This window comes from Homarus americanus, unplaced genomic scaffold (genome assembly GCF_018991925.1).
Source record: "Homarus americanus isolate GMGI-L3 unplaced genomic scaffold, GMGI_Hamer_2.0 scaffold6317, whole genome shotgun sequence".
NCBI lineage: Eukaryota > Metazoa > Arthropoda > Malacostraca > Decapoda > Nephropidae > Homarus > Homarus americanus.
Genome location: NW_024730668.1, coordinates 17,293,106 through 17,313,458, shown reverse-complemented (window position 1 = coordinate 17,313,458; position 20,353 = coordinate 17,293,106). Strand labels below are relative to the sequence as shown.

Genomic DNA, 20,353 nt, shown 5'->3' with positions numbered 1-20,353 from the left:
ACAGCCGGGAAATCCCGGTTAAATAGCCTTTCCATTGTTATTATTGTTAGTATCATAATTTTATTACTATATAATAGTAGCAAGAGATCATATTATCATAATGGTCCCTAGCTCTCGCTGTTGCTGGCGCCGATGTCACGAAAACATTTTTTTTCGTTGACCTTTGTTCCTGTTGCATTTTTATAACCACCAAATTGTTCTCAAAATGCAATCTCCGGTAATTTCTCGACGATTGGTATCAGTGTACAGAAAAACCACAGGTAGGTAATTTCCACCAGGTCACAGAAACACACTTGTGACATATAGACTTCTTTAATAATAACTAAATCTTCACAAAACTGTTCACGGGATAATTTCTTCACAGCTGGACTTCTCACTTCGTATATGTAGTCAGCACACTACCAGTGTACAATTCTTTAGTCTTTTCACTTTATATCGCTCATAACAGTTCCACAATACTTGAACACCAATATTATCTTTAGTTGTCACTAGGTTTGTTCTTCACATTCAAAGCAGAAACAGGCGACCCTACCCCAAGGCAGGTCGCTCGTGCTTATATACCTCTCCTCAGACGCCTAGAGTATCCTAGCGCCTTCTAGGCATTGCAGGTCACAACGAGATATGCCCAGAAAGTTCTAGAATGATCTAGTTCTAGGCTTACAATACGTAAGTAAATCATAACAAAAATGATTGAATGCACTGTAGAAAATTCTTACATAAATAATACATCAACATATACAAGAAAAGCCTCCAAAACTTGCCAAAATAACTGCTGCTTGGACTAGAAAATAATCAGAACACCTAGTTCACAGATCTATAATACTAAATTATGCCCCTGAATAACAGTATTCTTTCTCTTTAACAAATATCTAAAACCTCGACAGTCGCTCCCTTGTTTTGTTGTTGTTCACTGTTTCATTATGTTGACTTCCATTTCTTCATAGTAAGTAGTAAGTAAGAACTGTTTGTCTTCACGCGGAAACCTCCTGTCTTCCCTCCTCCCTCCTTTTCTTTCTCCTTCCTTCTTCCCCTCCTCCGCCAGACACACGCAACTGCTTAGTTTATTTGTGTTTCCCCTTTTTACCAGTGGTGCGCGACCCTTTTTCTTTTATCAAACAAAAAGCTTTAAATGGACTTTTTTTATTTGCCTATAAGGAATTATTTTTAATCGTAATTCACAGTTTTGTTTTCTTTTGAATCAACTTTGTTTGCTTTGTTATATCACCAGTAGATGGATGGATAAGGAGGGGGGGGGGTCTTTTCCGCCTTATTTTGCTCAACATCGACGTGGTTAACTAATGGAAAGATCTCAGTGTTCGCACCTCGCGCTCATAGAAGATAATTACGCTTACAAAACGCAAAAACCAGCGGCCACTAAGGCGCAAACATACGTAGTGAGGAGGCTAGTTTGTTTACACACAGCGTGGTGCGTCCACCAGTCGGTCTGGCCGTCAAAAACAGGACATAACCTCACCGCAACCACCAACTCCCGCACATACACCTACTGAGAAATAGTCACCAGGAGCTGCGAATCTAACCTTTCTTCTTCCTTTTTCTACTACGTCGCGGCCTTCTACCGTAGGCGATGACGGGCGGGGAGACATGTAAGGCGACATTCTTCCCGCCACGAACATAGTGAGGTCGCCGACACTAAGGGCGGGAAGATGGTCTCCGCTCACTAGCTTAAACACTCACGACACATATTGGACGTGTCACAGGCCCAGCCCTCGTTTATTTTGTGAGTGTGTGTTTGTTAGTATAGCGGAGGAGTGGGAGAGGGAGGCGGAGAACCGAGGGGATAATGATAATGAGGAAGCAAGGAGAACTCTTGAGACACTGGACTAGCAAAGTGGAACATGGTGAAAAGATACGTTTATATTTGTATGTAGAGCCAGCTGATGTTCCATATGATTTATAAAGTTGATTTTAAAATAATTTCACAGATGCAAGATATGGCTTCACAGCTGATTGCTGGACATTCCTCTTCAGTCTACAATATCATTCCACACTGACAGTAACTTGACCTTACCAGCCATGAATATTTCCAGGCAATATAAATTACACAAGATGTAAAAATAGTGGTGCTGGCAAATCAGTCATGTCATGTTGACAGTAAGGTTAGACTCCTCGCATTCCTCCCCTGTCATTCTTCAGAAAACTAATATAAGGCGTAGGCTCACCCTCACCCCCTGCTCTCACCCACCTCTGAATTACACCTCACTTTGACGGTAATACGTCAACAGACCCAATTATTTCACTTCTGACGTATGAAAAGAAATACATTGGCATAGACGCGAAGTTACGTAAAACTGATTTTCCCCTTACAACGAATCAAATGAATGGGAGTTTCTGATTAGCGACAACCTACATCATCCGCCTACACATGTGTTGTCGCTGAATTTGACATGAATTGAGTTTTAGTAACCATGTTATTGCTGGTTGTCTATGTGAAGATCGCAGTTAATGATGAGGAATGTTTGGGGTGAGCAGAGAAGCACGTGTGGTGGAGGTGAGCAGGGACAACCATCTTGGAGGTACAAAACCTAACCAAACTTAACCTAACAACCTACCCCAATAACTTAACCTAATAACCTAACCTAACCTAACCTAACCCTATGTAGCATTCGGTAATCTACATTATATTTCCACTCTGAAATAAAAGTTTTGGCTCTCGTGTGCTGTTGTCTTTCACTTGCGACTCACCTCACTCCAGAAAGATTTATCTCTTTATTTTCAACCTAAAATACTAAATACACGCTTAATAACGTAGTTGTTGAAGAGTAGTAATACATTATAGCACCAACAACATCGTCTCTCAATGGCTAGAGAATCAGTCAATCAGACACCGTCGCTCCCTTTCTATACTGTATACATGTTATGTGACAACAGAGGACCAGTTTACCATACAGGTGATGGAGCATCACTTAATCTAACAAAGTTTTTATGACCTGAAGAACCTTCAGCTGGTGGAATATTGTCCATTTTAATTTTTTTGGTTGTGGTATTTTGTTCGTGGGGAGACTGGTAAGATTTTGTCGTTGATGGGTACAGTGGGCACGAGGGCAGGTAAGGTGGACCACGAGGCCAGGTGTTGCCAGTTAACCAGCTAAGGGGATGGATACTGTCATGCCCCAACACACGCAGGTGATGCAACACTGGCTCAACATTGTAGATCTCTTTCTCTCTCTCGTCCTTAGTAGTGTTAAATTAAAAGCCCAATGTTCCAGAACAATATTGCTTCAAGTGCATCTCAGTATGTGTTTATGATGCAAAAATAAAAATGATGTAATCTTGTGTTCCTTTATTACTGAGACCCTCTGTGTTATCTACTGTATTAGATCCCTATTGGTGTTCAGAACCCACAGGAGCCTTTACCCAGAGTTCCTGCAGCTATTATAATTATGGTAAGAGGAATGAGTGGAGTATGTGCCTCTGTGATACATTTCCAAGAATCATATATCTGTGAACATTTAAAGGTGTGATCATCGGTCACAAATGCTGGCTTGAGTTACCGAGCAGGTTGCTGAACGTTCACAGTGCTTCCTCTTGTATAATTCATTAACCGTAAGCTCAGTAGTGAAGGCGTAAGCTAGAGTTTGGTTCAAGTAACAATATCACAATATCAGTTAAACTTGGGCAGCAGCAAGACGGCGCCAGGCAGCCACTTAACGCTAATTAGAAAATCTGGGAGAGATTAGAGGCGAGTCTTGTTGGGGTGCGGTGAGGGACGAACGTGCTAGGTTAAGGCGGTGCAAGGACGAGATCCCACCGGAAAAAATACCCACTTGACAATTTTCCCACTCAACCAAATGCTACTGACATATGTACCGTATATATATTAACAAAATCCCAACAGCTTAAGTTCCTATGAGTATTAATGCCGTGTTAGGTAAGCAATACGCCCCCGGGGTTAAGTCACCTCCACCTTTACTGCAACTCACTGGTGACGTGAACGTGTTTGCCTGCCACATAACTCTCACTGCTCCTCCACTGTATTGTGAAGCAAAACAAATCTCGTGTGTGCGTCATATCATTGGTATCTGGGCTTGTCCGATGATGAGGTGAATCGGGGGTATTGTGTGGACTTACCGACGTTAAAGATAGCCAGTCGAACGTCCGTCAAGCTGTAATATTATTCAGGACACTTCGTTTAGCCAACTGTACTGAGATACAGTACACTGATGAGTTTTGGAGCCGCGATTACTGCAAGTATGAGTATAAGACCGTTTGTAAATCCTAGCTTATGGAGCGTACCCTTCCTTAACCTTCCTTCCACCACCTCTCCCCCCCCCCCATCTCCTCTTCCCCTCTCCCCCCCTCGTGCCTTTCTCCCCTCCTTCCCGAAGTATATTTTTTATCTCCTCCGTACCTACCTTATATTATTCTTTCTCTTAACAACGCCAATGCTGTTAAAATTTACTATATAATTTCACACTGAAAAATACGTTGCTGAAAATAACTCAGGTTCGTCTTTTGAGAGAAGTGCGAGGTGAGGTTAGGTGAGTGATGGTAAATGAGTGGTTGGCACCCGGGGTGTCCGCCTGCCTGCCCTCCCCCCTAGACTGAATGGAGCCACCTGCCACCCAGCTCGCTCTGCCAGAGGGCAAGGCGAGGGGAAATGAAAGAATGACAGGATTATGTGTGAAAGACAAGATATAGCTTGGTAGGGGTAATTTTTTATACAGTAACTGTAGATCACTCGAAGATAAGATACTCCAGCTTATTTCACCTGATGATTAAACTGGGGTACCCAAACTTCAGGTGACCCGATAATTCTTCCTATAAGAGGCATCGGAACAAGACTGACTGAGGTCGGTATCCTTATAGCCTTGTACAACCGTTCATTCTTCTGTTTAGTCAAATATCAAGACAATACAAGAACCACGTCACCTTCACATCTTAAGGCGGAACAAAATAACTTGAGACAACGAAGACCTTTTACAGCGTACATGAAGTGGTCTGTGCAAGTGTAGCTTGTGTTATGTATGTCAACGTTTGGGAGTGGCTCCGGCAATTGAGGATATAAGGCCCCATAATGCCTCCCCCCCCCTGTCTGTATGTTGAGATCAATGTAACAGACGCTTTTGTAAATATTTTTGGTGGCATGTTATGTCATTGATTTTTGGGGATGGATTTCAAAATTGAGACTATCTATATTAAGTTCAGTCCTATAGTTGAACACAAACATAAAGTTAAGTTCCTAAACGTCTCATTATTATAAGACAGACTTGTTATTTATAAATTTCATAACGTACTTTCAGAGCCACAATATCTTCACTAGTCATCACTGTGTTGAGAGGCTCTCGTGGCCCAGTTTTAGCTTCTCAAGAGTATGTATCTCTTGTAAAAGCAAACCTCACTTCATTTTGCTCTTATTTCAGGACACAGCTAATGCCGTCCAGCTAGGCTACCACATGGAGAAGTTGATCTTTGACTTGGCAGATACACATTTCTTCTTCAACGATTTGGAAGTAAGTTTCTCTCGGCTTAATTTACTTTCACTTATAAAATGGATGTTTTTGCTTTAGTAATGAAACAGGGTACAGTGCGTGTAATTTGAACGGTGGCGAGGTAACTGCCATCATTAATTACACACCTGATAGTTTGATTATTTGAATGATAGTGATCTTGATTATAGAGAAATTAGAAATGGCAACAAAATTGGATAAAAGTAGATGTTTGCCTTAAATACTATTTATGGTAATTAATCCTCTTGAGTGGGCACAGTTGTTGTCTCTTGCCTTAAGCGCCCTAAGGGTTGCTGGTTCGATCCGGGCCATTCTCAGTCCACCTAGCTGTAAATGGTCACCAAGGCATATCCAATTTTAAAATGAATATTGGAAGAAAAAATCGTGTACTTGAAATTTTAGTATATTTTTTTACGTTGATTTTGCGTTTATGCTACCAAAGTGTAATGTCCGTCGAATTCCCTTTTTTATTAATGATGTATTTGAAATATGATTAAGTAAAACGGTGTCAGTAATAATGTAACACGTTTTTTCCAACAAAAAGTAACATGAACTAAAGAGCTAGTGAAAAAAGCACAAGTCTAGCATAATTATGCTACTTTTAGCACAATTTTGTAGCAAATCAATTATTTTTTCCTAACAAATCTGGTAACACTGCTTGGTGGGTACTTAATACAGTTGGGAAATGAAAGTGGTTGAGTGTCACCTTCACTCGATGAGTGCAGTGCCGGACCAACCTGCAGGCCACTCTACCGGTCACTGCCGGCCGCCCTGCATGCAACGGAGTCATCCTTAGATAACTCACTTTTATTCCTGCCACACGAGTTGGTAGGTTAGTTTATGGTATTCTTAGAAGTTTTGTATAATGTGTTGATGTTTGGCTTGCCTGCAGGAGTGTGACCAGGTCCATATAGACGACGTATCATCTGACGACAATGGACAAGACCTAAGGTCAGTCTTGCTGTTAATATTAAATGGTGGGGGGTGTTATAAACTCACACACATTTAACACAGTACAGTGGTATCCTTAAACTTGAGTTCAACCTTTCATCTGAAATTTAATTAATAAAGCAGTTGCACATTCTCACAATTTATTTTGAAGGAATCAGTCATCGAATCACCTCATGATTAACCATCCTCATGCGAACATAACTTAACCTACCCCAAACATAACTTAACCTACCCTAACATAATTTACCCTACCCTGACGTAATTTACCCTACCCTAACATAACTTACCCCTTACCCTAATCCCCCAGGTAGCATTAGGACGGTTAATATTCAAGTGATATAATAGGGAGAGACATCTTCAGGTAATCCCAATCATCTCTTAGCATCCCATTAACTTCTGTGATACATTTCATTTGCTACATTATCTCTTTAATCTTGCCACCACTCACCCAATGTTTTTATTTAGGTGTTTATTTTATTTTATTTATTTTTTTAGCAATTACAACTTCGCAACGGACGGCTTCAGCGCAGCCAACAGTAACGCCTCCTTATGCTTGGGTACAGGAGTTCGAGGGGGTGTTGACTGGATGAGGAAGCTTGCTTTCAGGTACCGGAAGATCAAGGAATTATTCAACAGCTGCAGAAACAATTCTGGTAGTAAGTATACAGCTTTGAGTATGATAGTTTAACCCCCTGAGTACTGTACAGCACCAGTGTTAAGGCGCCATACAGAAGGTGATAAGCTATATTGAAGGTCTTAAGTCATCATGCCAAAGGGGTTAGGTTAGTGTGGAAAATAGCCATTCAACATTGATGATAGGTTAGCATTAGGTTAGTTTGGGTTTTGTTTGTTTAACACAACGTGTTTAATCATCAGGCTAGATAATCAATGGCACCAAATTTTCATGTGAGCCATTATGTCATATCCTGTAGAATTTTTTTATTTTTTATTTTTTTAAGAGTTTTCCTTTGTTGAAACCATTCAATACTTAATGGAGTGCAAAGTTAAACTGTATTTGTTAATAATTAATAATACATTCATAATGATTTATGAACAAAATATACTAAGGAATACTATATAATAATAAACAAGTCTATATGGATTTTACCCACACAAATATAAGTCATACAATCTCTGATATTTAATTTCATCTGATTTTATTGTGTTAAAATTCATACAGTAATGTACAATCTCGTTCAAGATTCTTTGAACACTGCTGGAGACAGCTGACAACTCAAGGCCGTTTGTTTACTATAGTACGTAGTAAAAATTACGAATAAATGTAAAAGTGATCGATGATTGGTTACTTAGTCCCCATTGCTTAATTTAATTGTAGGGCTTTGCTGTTTCGTATTATATTATACTACGTACTATAGTAAACAAATGGCCTTGAGTTGCCAGCTGTCTCCAGCAGTGTTCAAAAAATCTTGAACGAGACAGTACATACATACATACATCTACTGTATAAACATAAACCAACATAAAATTCTTCTTGAAAAAAAGGTTACTCATGTTTAAGATTTGGGGTTTAAAATAGCGAGACAGCACACGGTGAATATTTTTTTTTGCTTTATCAATTTCCCTCCCCAAAACTTGTTTTTATTGCCTTCGTAACTGATTGCTCTGCAGCATAAGCCAAAAAATAATACAAGTATATAGCTATTTATCATCACTTATAAACATGAGAAAAAAATACACACCAATATGTTCACAACCTCCTAGCTTAAAATTGTCTGAGCCAATGTGAAGTACTATACACTGCTATAAGCGTAATTTCATGACCTTTCCAACTCAGTAATTAGATTTCTGATATGACCAATAGTTTATGAGAAAATAGCAAAAAAATATTCTCAAATGGTAAAATATTTTTGGTAAATTTTAATTTAGGGCATGAGTCCCTAATGGGTTGACCAATATGTTTTTCCAGTGTATTTTGGTGTGTTTTAAACGAATCTGACCTTTAGTTTTGGTGGAAATAGCTCGTTTTTGTCCCCCAACAATAATGGGGGAGAGCCTGAGAAATCAGGGTTTTTGGGTGGGGGAGAAAACGAAAACGAGTCCTCTGACCTACCGGGTAACTCCTAGCTGGGGGTTAGGCCTACCGATAGACCTAGCTTAAACTAACCTAAATGTTTCAGTAGTTAAAAACTTTGGGCCGCGCCATGTCCGGAAGTACAATACCTTAGTTAGAAATGGAAGGACCAGGGAATAAGTAAAAATTGGATATAATAATCGTCTTTCTCGTAAAACTCGGCAATAAACTTAAAATAAACGTAGGAAGCACAAACGACAACCAATCTTCACCACGGCCATTGTGAAACTGGTCAATGAAATTAAAATCGTACCAAGGCTGCTTCCTTTGATAAAAAATCAAATGTGATTGGTCGAAAAAAATTTGCGTGGTGATATCGATACCTCATTGGTCACGACTGGATGACGTCAGTCAACATTGCGCATGCGAGATGCACTGACAATACCTCACAGACGAAGACTAAAAACTACTTAAAATCGATTAAATTCAATTGTGTCACTATTATCTATTTCCGCCATGTATATATGGGGTTCAAAATGCTCAGAACAGGGAAATCTAAATGTTTAAGTACAGGGTAGTTTATAAATTTTGGGTGCGCTATGTCCGAAAGTAAAATAATACCATATTTTTATTTCCTTTTAAATTATTTTTGTGCCTATGTTTTATATCAATATAAATTATATTGCATCTTGTAGCCAACACTATAACGAAGAGAATGGTACTGATAAAATTCATGTTAGTCTAGAAAATCATCCTCTTTCAGAGACTTTTCGAGACAGTCACGACGAGGTTGTATAACCCGATACCGTACCGGCTTTTGAAAACTAAACACTCCCTGTAAATATGAAAAAAGGTAAAATTTCAGATTACAGCAACCAAAGAATATGATAAAAAAGAATGTGTTACCTAACCTAACCTAATGTAATATAAGGAAATTATCATAGAAAAGAGTTATAGTGATTGAGCGTAGTGAATTTCTGGAATTCTGTGGATGTTGTTTTCTGCAATATTCCTTAAAATATAACATTACACAGCCATCACTTCACTACACTAACACTAAAAATAAATTATTTCAGGTAATAGGGTAAGCACTGCAATCCAGGAGTTGAGGCAGCCCGCAGTTATGAAAATTCAAATACGGCTCAGGGTCCTACTGCTGTGATAATACTGCACATTTATCGTTCCGCTCTTCTCCTCCTATAGGCCTCGAGACAGAGTCGAGAGTTGCCAATTAGTTTATTTGATAGAACTTAATTGCTACTATGACGCATCAAAATTTGAGACAATTCTGCTGAAAATTTGATTTGGGGCAATTTTTTTTAAAGTTTTGTGACTCGACTTGCGAATCGCGTCATCATGTGCAAGAGGGTTAAGTTCACACACACACACACTGTAATAGTTTTTATACACCTATGCACTACCAGACAGGTATTATGCCACCTTTACTCCCCTATGCTGTACTGTTTACAGTACTGTACACTTATTCTTACTTCAGTACATGTTACTCCCTCTGAAATGTCTTCTTAAAGTACTGCACAGAGACGACATACTTGTGAGATTTACCGTATGTATACACTGTATTGATCACACACACACACACACACACATTAATATATTGCAAGTTTCTTTATATTTTCAGTAATAAATTTGTCAATAATCAGAAATTAAAAGAAAACATTTCTTTTAAGGTTTGTTGGATCCAGAAAACAGGGAAAAATGGCATCGAGTCCGCCAGGATATTGAGACGTTGACTGATAGTTGGCTGACTGAATCCATGAAGTGTTTGCAGCTTATTGCCTCCAGACCCAACTGTGTTAACGTCCTAGTTACCACCACGCAGCTTGTGCCGGCACTAGCCAAGGTCTTACTATATGGTCTAGGGTCGGTCTTCCCTATAGAGAATATCTATTCGGCAACTAAAGTTGGTAAGTGAGCTTTGATGTATGTCTACACATGTGTACAGTATTAGTACATATAATACATCCAATATCTATAGTATACATATACATAATGTGTTGTCTAATGATAGAACCTGCTGCCATCTGGCATCAAAACATTTTTGACCAAGTCCCAGGTTGCTGATCTGACTTTCTGCCTCGTTTACACACACTTGCAGGGTTACAATTTTTTCTCTTCCTATATTGACAAAACAACATACATTCTGTATATCGTTTCTCATTCTTGAATTATATTTTTTTTCATTTTGGTTATGGTTATTATGTTTATTATTATTTTTTTATTATTATTATTATTATTATTATTTTTGCCCCCCAGGCCCCAATGTGGGTCAATTACCTGTGTCCGGGAGGGTTAATCCCCGTTAAAAAAAAAAAAAAAAATGTCATTGCTGTAACACTCTTGGCAGTGGTTGTCTCTAATTCTTGACATATACATATAGGTGTGCAATATATGACAGTATATTTAATGAGTGTTGGAATGACCTGGACAACTTCTTCCATCTTCTGTTGTCACTCCGTTTAAGTGCTTTAGCAGAAGTGGTCTACCATTTAGTTCATCTTGAACAACAAGAATAAAAAAAGTCACTGCCTACAATCGACTGAATATACTCATCTCTTGTCGTATAATGATGCTGAATCCTTGTAAAATCGTTGTGAAAAAAAATAAACACATTCCTAGCAGTTTTTTTTTTCAATCCGGCATTATTTCTTATAACTTTATGATCTATAAAACTTATGACATTAAATGAACTTTTCTCAACAGGAAAAGAGAGTTGTTTTGAACGAATTGCTTCACGATTTGGACGGAAGCCGGTGTATGTTGTTGTGGGCGATGGAAGAGATGAGGAGATGGCTGCCAAGCAAGTCAGTTAAAAATAATTTTTGTATTTGAATATAGTTTATTAAATATTATTTAGCTGTTTTACATCTAAGTCTGGGATTTACCATTGACTCTGATATAAGTAGGATAGAAAATAAGTAAAAATAATAGGGATTAAACTTGGACAAGATTTTCAGTGTAAGTTTAACTGTTGCCAAAATGGTTTGAATGAAAATAAATTGTTAATTATGAGGAAAGTTTGACATGGTGATACTGTTGTAAACTACAAGTGATGACGACTGTGTTAGCATCAGCAGATCACACCTGATAATCCAGCTCAGTAATGTTTGGAGTAGTGTGGAATCAAACAGTGCCAGTGTCAGGTCTTTACACAGTTTTCATCACCGTCAGTGACTGATCACACCAAGTCGCTGCTACTGACATATGAGGCACATATGACCAGAATGGAGAAAACAATAGAAAAAAAAATGAAGACCTTTGACGTTTTCCTCTGTGTGATCTACCGCCCATATACCACTTCCATTCTGAGTAACTGAGTCTTTCTCGGGATACAGATGTGGTTTCCCTATCCTTTGTCCATTCTGGTCATACGCACATCATGTCAACAGTGGTGAGTGGTGTAGGGGTATCGAGATATTAATGTTGTCTAGCACTCAGGATGGATGGAAACTCTAATGTGGTTTTCTTGTATAATATAAGTTATATGAAGACAGTCTGGTGCTGGAGATGCCGTGTGGTGGGGAGCTGCTCAGTAGAAGACGTTCAGTGAGTAGCGTGTTGTAGGAGGTAGATGTGCAGGAGCTTCGTTAGAGAAGATGTTGCCTGTTGCTGGCCTCCTGGTTGAATAAATGTTAACAGCTAGGAGCTTGCTGGAGGAGGTGTTGCTTGTTCAGGAAAATGGGCAGAATGAGAGTTGGTTGGTGAGGAAGCTCAGAGGACGGCTGGTGGGTCGCCATGCTCGCTGGCGGGAGCGAGAACCGCCAGGCAGGCGAGGAGAAGCGAGGGGCTGCCAGGCAGCGGCGGAGGAGGAGGTGTTGCTTGTTCAAGAAGAATGGTCAGAATGAATCTCAATGGAGAGACAGAGCTTATATACCCAGCAGCAGCCGCTATGAGTCATGTTGGGAAAACCCAGAAAGTCGCCGGTGAATAGTTTCGTTGCTAGGCAACGGCACGTTGGAATGTGATAGCAGGTGGTGGGCTGCTACGCAGTTTGTAGGGGAGACGTCCACTACAGTGGCATCTTAGCATGGGACCCACCCAAGAAAGGTCATGAACACATACTGTAGACAGTACTGTATCTGGGATTGGACACCAGTTTGTCAAAAACATATCATCTTATATTGTTTATTGTTGTCATTGTTGACATTATAAAATAAGCTGTAGAAGCAAAAATCTTAAAATAGAATTAGCATATTTTCTTTACTATAAGTGAAAGAACTTGTGTCAACTAAAATTCTTTTTTGCAAACTTTTTTCATCAAAATTAAAGTCTGTTACTTATTAATTAAGTAAACTGATTAGGTTATTTGTAAAATTAAGTTTCCAGAAAAAGTTGTCAATCCATTTGTTTTGAATCTAGAAAGCCAATAATAACCTTACTAGTACTTTTAATTTCTTATCTATACAGAATATTAGTGATGTAATCGACATCATCTACAACACCATTTGCAATTTTAGTTTTTATGGACCACATGGAGATTATATATCTCTCGGGTAGTTTTGGGGTGGTTAAATTAGAGGCTAGTGAGCACTTTGGGAGCTAATTTTTAGGTGATCTATAAAATCTAAAATTGTGATTGGGCTCGTTGGTGGCCGGGACTACATCACTGCTCTATATGAATGTACTGTATTTACTGTACTCTATATTATATTAAATTAACCAAGAAAACAGAACCTCTTTCTAAACAGTAAAAAGTATCTCTGTTAGCCGGATTCCCTCAAACCTGGAACTCTCCGATATCCGGAATTGAAATTTTCTTGATAAATCATTCCCAAACCCAGAATTTTCTGAAAAATTCCGGCTTTGGGAATGATTTTCCGAGGGGCACATTTTCCGGAAAATTCAGAGAAAATTATCCCGATACCCGGAAAATTCCGAAAAGTTCCAGGGATGGGGATCAGTGCAATTTCTGGAAATTCCAAGAAAATTTTTCCGTTACCTGGAAAATTCCAGGGATGAGGGATATTTTTACTGGTTCGAGAGAAGGTGGAATGTGCAACTTCTGAAACTTCCGAGAACATTTTTCAGTTACGAAATTCCAGAGATGGGGATTTTTTCTTTCTTTGAGAGGGTGGTCTCGTTACCTGGAAATCTCTCATTCCCGGAAGTGCTCTGCACCAATTTGTTCCGGCTAACAGAGATATCATTATACCTTGTACTCTCATTTCACTCAAAACCCAAATACTGTAATGATAAAGCAAAAATAAACAGTATGGTACCAAAGTTGTTGAAGATTTTTTTGTTTCTGCCATAACTAGACAATGTTTATGCTCTTTTATTAAATACTCATCACTTAAATTGATTCTGATGATGATCTTTATTCTTCTCTTTTTCAGCTTGATTTCCCATTTTGGAGGATCCAAACTCATCACGATTTTGTTAACCTGTACAAGGCTTTAAGTATTTGCGGCCTTTGAGTACACCTGGATGGTCATCACATCATCTCAACTGTAATAAGAACCTTCTTTCTCTTCTTCCCAATAAATGATCTTCAGCAACTCACAGTAGCCCTCAACTATCTCTGTAATATCAAATAACAGTTTTCAGCAAGTTCAAACTATTTTCAGCACTATTCTTAAGACATTTTTGTAACCCTCTAGATTCTTACTCTGTAGACTTATCAGTATATTTAGATATCAGAGTATCACCAGAATACTCCCTTTAGAACAACCAGTCATCTCTACTAGTTTGATTACATGGTTACCTGTCCATGAATTTTAAAGTTTTCTCACTATGTACTATAACCTAACATTATAATAACCTTATGCTCACATACAGTAATTAATTTTACACCAGTAACCTCTTCATAAACTTGATCTACATGCCAGATATCCCTTAAATTCTCATGAACTTCTTAAGATGTCCAGAATTTCAGTACAGGGTACAGTATTGCTATAATCCATAATTCAGTATTGGTATGAAATTGGTCTGCAACATTTTCTCGTCAGAAGGAGAAGTGAGACTCGAAGATTCTCGGCAAGTGTTAATAACGTTGAGCAAATAGTCGGCAACATATGACCTAAGCTGTTGCGTCATCATGGCTGTAATTACCACAATCAATCAATCAATCGAGCAAATAGTGATAAAGTAATCCACATGAGAGAGTTAAAGAAGAAGGACCTTCGCTTACTCTCGGTTATGTTGGAATATAATGCCGAGGAGGACCACATCTCATTTAAATGAAATGTAAAAAATGTCAGTTTTGACACTGCAACAGTGCTTTTTGTGTGAAGCAGAGAGATGCTTTGAAAATGCATCAGTCATACTCTGAAGTTTTGAAACTGTATGTTGAAAATATACATGTGAACTATACTGTGGATCTGGTGACATTCAAGAATCACATTCAGTATGTACAGTATACTGCTGTTGTGTATGTATTAATGCTGCAGATACATGAGCAGAAATCATTGATGATGCTTTTGATTCTGATTGTAATACTCAAAATCAATTTCAAATGAATATGCATTAGATAAAATTGAAAACCACAAGAAACCTGTTGTGTAGTAGACATGTATGTTTGCTCTAAACATTCCCAAAATACATATTCACAAGGTATATATATTTCTCATTATGCTAATACATCGTCTGTGTATGAAAATTACAGGCACAGTGGAGTGTACACCTGTATATTGTACAATATGTGGGATTATGGTTGGACAGTGTAAAACAAAGCCTCATATTGCCCTCTGCCAGAACTGTTGGATTGTAGACTGTACAGGAGCTCAGTCGTGTCCAGGAGCATATTTATGAAAACTTGCGGTTCCATACAGTTGAAGAATTTTTCTGTTCTAGAGCATTTGGCATCAGAAACTGGATCTAGTGTCTTCATTTACGGCTTGTTTCTGTAGTATTACTTCGACCCCCACACTACGGTGGCACCAGGGCATGCCTCTTGAAGTTCTTTATGTTGTAGTGCTGTTGTTGAACACTGTTTTGTATATATCTGCCTCTCCTACTCATTCAGAATAAGTCAGTTTGCCGGGCCTAATATGATACGTTGAGCCGTAGAGGTAAACTTAGAGAAAGAAAGCCTTTTAGGTAGTGATATCCTGCTTTTGAAACAGTCCAGTTAAGTGGCATAATAAGTAAGCAACGTTCCATTTATATAACCAGATGAAATATCCCTCAAAGTAGTAATGTTTGTACAAAATGTAAAGCATTAGATGATTGTCCTAATTTGCTTTGTACCTTAATATTTGTAGTGACTGTAGCCTAGAAAAAAGTTCTGGAATATATTAGTACTGGCCACAAACCCTTCGAGCTCAGTGTTTCTGTCATCTTATGCTGGAAATTACTCTCACCTCGAAAATATACAAGGATTAATCAACTACTGGGCCTTTCATATATCCCAGTTTTCATTTAAGATATTGTGATGATGCTGTTAATTTTTATACATGCTTCAAACACAGTGGCTGGCAGACATTATCATTTATTGGTATTTTTTTTTGTTTTTACAAGTTATTAAGCTCATAGTTGATTATTTTCCTTGAGTCTATAGGTATGGTGGTACAGTATATTACAAGGAGCATCTGTTACCTTATGAATAATATCAACTGGAATAATTTAACTGTATATTTGGCTCCTGTGTATGCATACAATTATGTTACAATTACCGGTACTTTATTTATTGCCAAATTTTTCAACAAACCAACCATTTACTAAAATTACACTGTACAATATTCTCTTCTGTATTGATTCATGCATAATGGAATACTGAGTCCCACATCAAATAGTTGATTGATGTAGACATGAAAACAGATGACATCAGCAATAAAGTCATGCTCCTCACCAGCACTATGTTGGTAAGTTTCACTAAGTTACTACAGTACCATTTTCTGTACTGTTGGTCTCAGTGCTGTTTCTTCCAGTATAGTCCATAATTAGCAACACTGTAGAATTTATTGATACACTCCAGACACATTTGTTTTAGTAATCTTCAAATTATTACTTTGTATCTTTTGTCATCCCATAAAACAATTCTCATGTTGTTTTTATTTTCTCACGAGAGTATTTGATATTCTTTGATGCTTTCCCATTAAGCAAATTACAGTACAGGCAGTGTTCTATTTTCCATAATGATTGTCTTTCATATGTACATCCATTGTTTTGTTATGCTGTCTCTTGGTCTTTGGTTTATAAAAGCTGTTGTAGAATGGGAGACGAGATCTGTGAATGTGAGTCGGGTATTTTACGTTAATTTACTTCCGTGCAAAATATACTGGAATTTAGAATAAAAAAAATAATCTCGGATTTCAGTGATTTATGTTCATGGCACAAGGTAGTGAAATTAAAATAAAATACGGTATACCTGTACAGTATTATGGTTTGGTGTTGATTTTGGATTGATACATAAAACGTTTCATTATTGATAAACTATGAAATACACTTGATGGAAAACCGTAAGTGTCAAGAGCATTTGTTTGTTTGGCTCAATCACAGATAACGTTTCAAATACTGTATGTATTTCAGTGAAAGATATACTGTAGTTTACAATTGTTGATATTCTTACATAACATCACCAGATGAAATCAGTAAAAATGACACCACTTGAGTGCAGTGGAAGGGTTTCATAGTTATTATGAATCCTATTTTATTTTTATTTTTTAAAATACATCACTTGAGCATTTGCTGAAGATTAACAACTCAGTTTAGACACATCCATGGGAATTGCATCTCATATTTTATTAATGTATCATAGTTGATTCCAATGATATTTTTGCTGATGAATAATATATATACAATAATATCTCCATTAGCCAGAATCCCTCAAACCCGGAACTCTCCGATAGCCAGACTTGAAATTTTCTCGGAAAATTGTTCCCAAAGTCAAAATTTTCCGGAAAATTACGGCTTTGGGAATGATTTTTCGAGGGGCTCATTTTCTGGAAACTTCCGTGAAAATTTTCCCAGTACCCGGAAAATTCTGGGAATGGATTTTTTCCAATGTTTGAGATATGAAAATCGAGCACATTTTCCAGAAATTCAGAGAAAACCGGAAAATTCCGGGGACGGGGGATATTGATCCGTGTTCGAGAAATGATGCAATGGGCAATTTCTGGTACAGTACTTCCAAGAACATTTTTACGTTACCTGAAGGAGCTCTGCACCAATTGTTCCTGCAAACGGAGATATCACTTTATATATACTGTACTGTACTGTGTCGGCAGCAAAAGGCACTAATTAAAAAAGTGGTTGAATATATTCATTACTTTATGCATTTTTTTTTTAATATCCATAATAGATATATTAAAATTTTCTGCAATTAGTAAATGACATTTACAGTAATCAGTTATTTTATTTTTTAAAAGTAGGTAGTGGGTAGACTGCCTGTGTGAAAATTGTCAAGGTCACAAAATTACAACTTGCACTATAGGACACAAATGTGAATATAAGCACAACTCAAGAGTACGAATGTTCGGTTTAGTTGTATGAATTACAGGCAACACTTCCTGTTCATCTGACTTTTGTCTGGACTTCCTTCAATATTTGTAATTCTTAATGTATGGTTACAAATATGTGAGTAATAAATTACTATACTTTTACTCTTTGTTATTATTTCTCTGGCCCAGTTCATAGTTATGGGGGGAATTTTTTTCTTATGTGGTTAAAAATATGGTATTAAGGGTTACATCATTAGGGTGACTTTTAATGTGAGGTTCTTTTATTTGTGTAGAAGAAATACTTTTTTATGATAATACTTTCCACCTGACATATTTTATCACTGTTTTAGAATGTAACAGCACCTTTGCTTTATATAAATGCACCCAAATGAATAACACCAAGTTATTCATGACTAGATCACTTGGCTTGTATCTCTCTCAAGGGGTCAAACCAGGGTCAGCTGATATGGCAAACACCGGCTCACTCTCGCTCACCCAGGTAGTGGCAGTTTACTTACTACCAAAGGACAGGGAAGCTGGGCACTTAACTCAGTGTTATTCACAACACTTTCCTGGAGAGAATTCACAATATATTCTCTCAGATTGTACCTGTCTATATACTGTATATATACTACCTGCAAGTCAACAATATAACAGAAAATGCCAAGAAGTGTTTACGTCAAGCCCTGCCACTTAAGAGTTCCAGAACTTAATTAAAACAATCAGTGTGACACCCAAACAGCTGTCACAAGAATATTAGAAGACTTGGAGGAGAAGTAGTCTTAATTACCCTTTACCTGTAGAAGCAGTTAGCATTAAGATAATTTTATTGATCACCTGAAGATTAGCCTCTAGTTTATTGCACCTTAAGATTAACCTAACCTAATGATTAGGTTAGGTTTGATTAGCTTAGATTCATTCAGTTTTGTTTTCATTAGATTAGGTTTGATTTGATTAGATAAGATTAGGGCATATTAGATAAGTCAGGTTTGGGTTTACTTGTTAATTCTTAAGTGGCATATAATCTACTGCTACATTATTTGAGTGTTGAGAAAATCATGATAATGCTTTAAAATAATTAATGAAACAATTTACTGATAATAGGATGCAGGGTAGGAATTATGTTCTCTAAAATAAACTTTCAGGTGAAATTTAATGAACACAGAAAGATACACAAAATGAAGTTAAAAAAAACAAAAGAAAAAGAATAAAATTACTACCTGCCATCACATGATATTTCTTCCTGTTTATTTCACCTGAAGATTAGACACCCCAGTTTATTTCACCAAATTCTGAAATAAATATGTTAGGCCTCACCATTTCCTCCAATATGTCCTGGAAATCACACATCGTTAAAATAGTTAAAGCTGCCTCCTGAAAGTTGGGAATGCTGTACAGATGCCGTAGCTACTTCACTCCTGAGCAGTTAGTTGCTCCAAGTATATAAGGGATTCATTCGTCCTAACTTGGAGTACTGCTCTCATATCTGGGGTGGCTCTTCTTCTGTCCAACTATTTGATAGGGTGGAATCAAAGGCATTTCGTCTGACTAACTCTCCTCCTTTAGTCGCAATGTTGCTTCTCTCTCTCTTACAGGTACTTTAACGGGCAATGTTCGGTGGATTTGGCATCCTGTGTACCACAGGCAAGGCCGTGGGCTCGTAACACACGTCTTGCCCGCAGTGCCCACCGTTTCTCTGTGGATGTCGGGCACACGAGAATAACCCGTTATAGTACCTCCTTCTTTCCTCACACAGCCAAACTGTGGAATGCTCTGCCTTCTTCTGTGTTTCCATACTTATACAATCTGTCTCACTTTAAAAAGCTGGTTTTCCGGCATCTTCGTGGTGTAGATTAAACACAGTATAACCTTTTTCTTTTCTATTTTCAATTTCTTTCTGTTCTTTTTTTTTTCGACCCCCAGGCCCCGTTGTGGCCTGTGTCCGGGTGGGCTAATTCCCGTAAAAAAAAAAATTATTAGACACCCTAGTTTATTTCACCTGAAGATTAGACACCCCAGTTTATTTCACCTGAAGATTAGACACCCAAGTTTATTTCACCTGAAGATTAGACACCCCAGTTTATTTCACCTGAAGATTAGACACCCCAGTTTATTTCACCTGAAGATTAGACACCCCAGTTTATTTCACCTGAGGATTAGACACCCCAGTTTATTTCACCTGAAGATTAGACACCCCAGTTTATTTCACCTGAAGATTAGACACCCCAGTTTATTTCACCCAGATTAGACACCCCAGTTTATTTCACCTGAAGATTAGACACCCAGTTTATTTCACCTGAAGATTAGACACCCCAGTTTATTTCACCTGAAGATTAGACACCCCAGTTTATTTCACCTGAAGATTAGACACCCCAGTTTATTTCACCTGAAGATTAGACACCCCAATTCACCTGAAGATTAGACACCCGTTTATTTCACCTGAAGATTAGACACCCCAGTTTATTTCACCTGAAGATTAGACATCCCCGTTTATTTCACCTGAA

At 37.9% G+C, this 20,353-nt stretch overlaps 1 protein-coding gene across 1 annotated transcript in view; it reads left to right on the top strand.

Moving 5' to 3' along the window:
* Positions 1-18,011, top strand: part of LOC121867102 (eyes absent homolog 4-like) — a 57,150-nt gene extending 39,139 nt beyond the window's left edge. The window contains exons 8-13 of the mRNA XM_042366860.1: positions 5,382-5,471; positions 6,361-6,419; positions 6,915-7,075; positions 10,140-10,376; positions 11,173-11,273; positions 13,806-18,011. Of these exons, the coding sequence (XP_042222794.1) occupies positions 5,382-5,471; positions 6,361-6,419; positions 6,915-7,075; positions 10,140-10,376; positions 11,173-11,273; positions 13,806-13,886 (729 nt within the window). The 3' untranslated portion in view covers positions 13,887-18,011. The remainder of the gene's footprint in view (positions 1-5,381; positions 5,472-6,360; positions 6,420-6,914; positions 7,076-10,139; positions 10,377-11,172; positions 11,274-13,805) is intronic.
* The last annotated feature ends 2,342 nt before the right edge of the window (positions 18,012-20,353 follow it).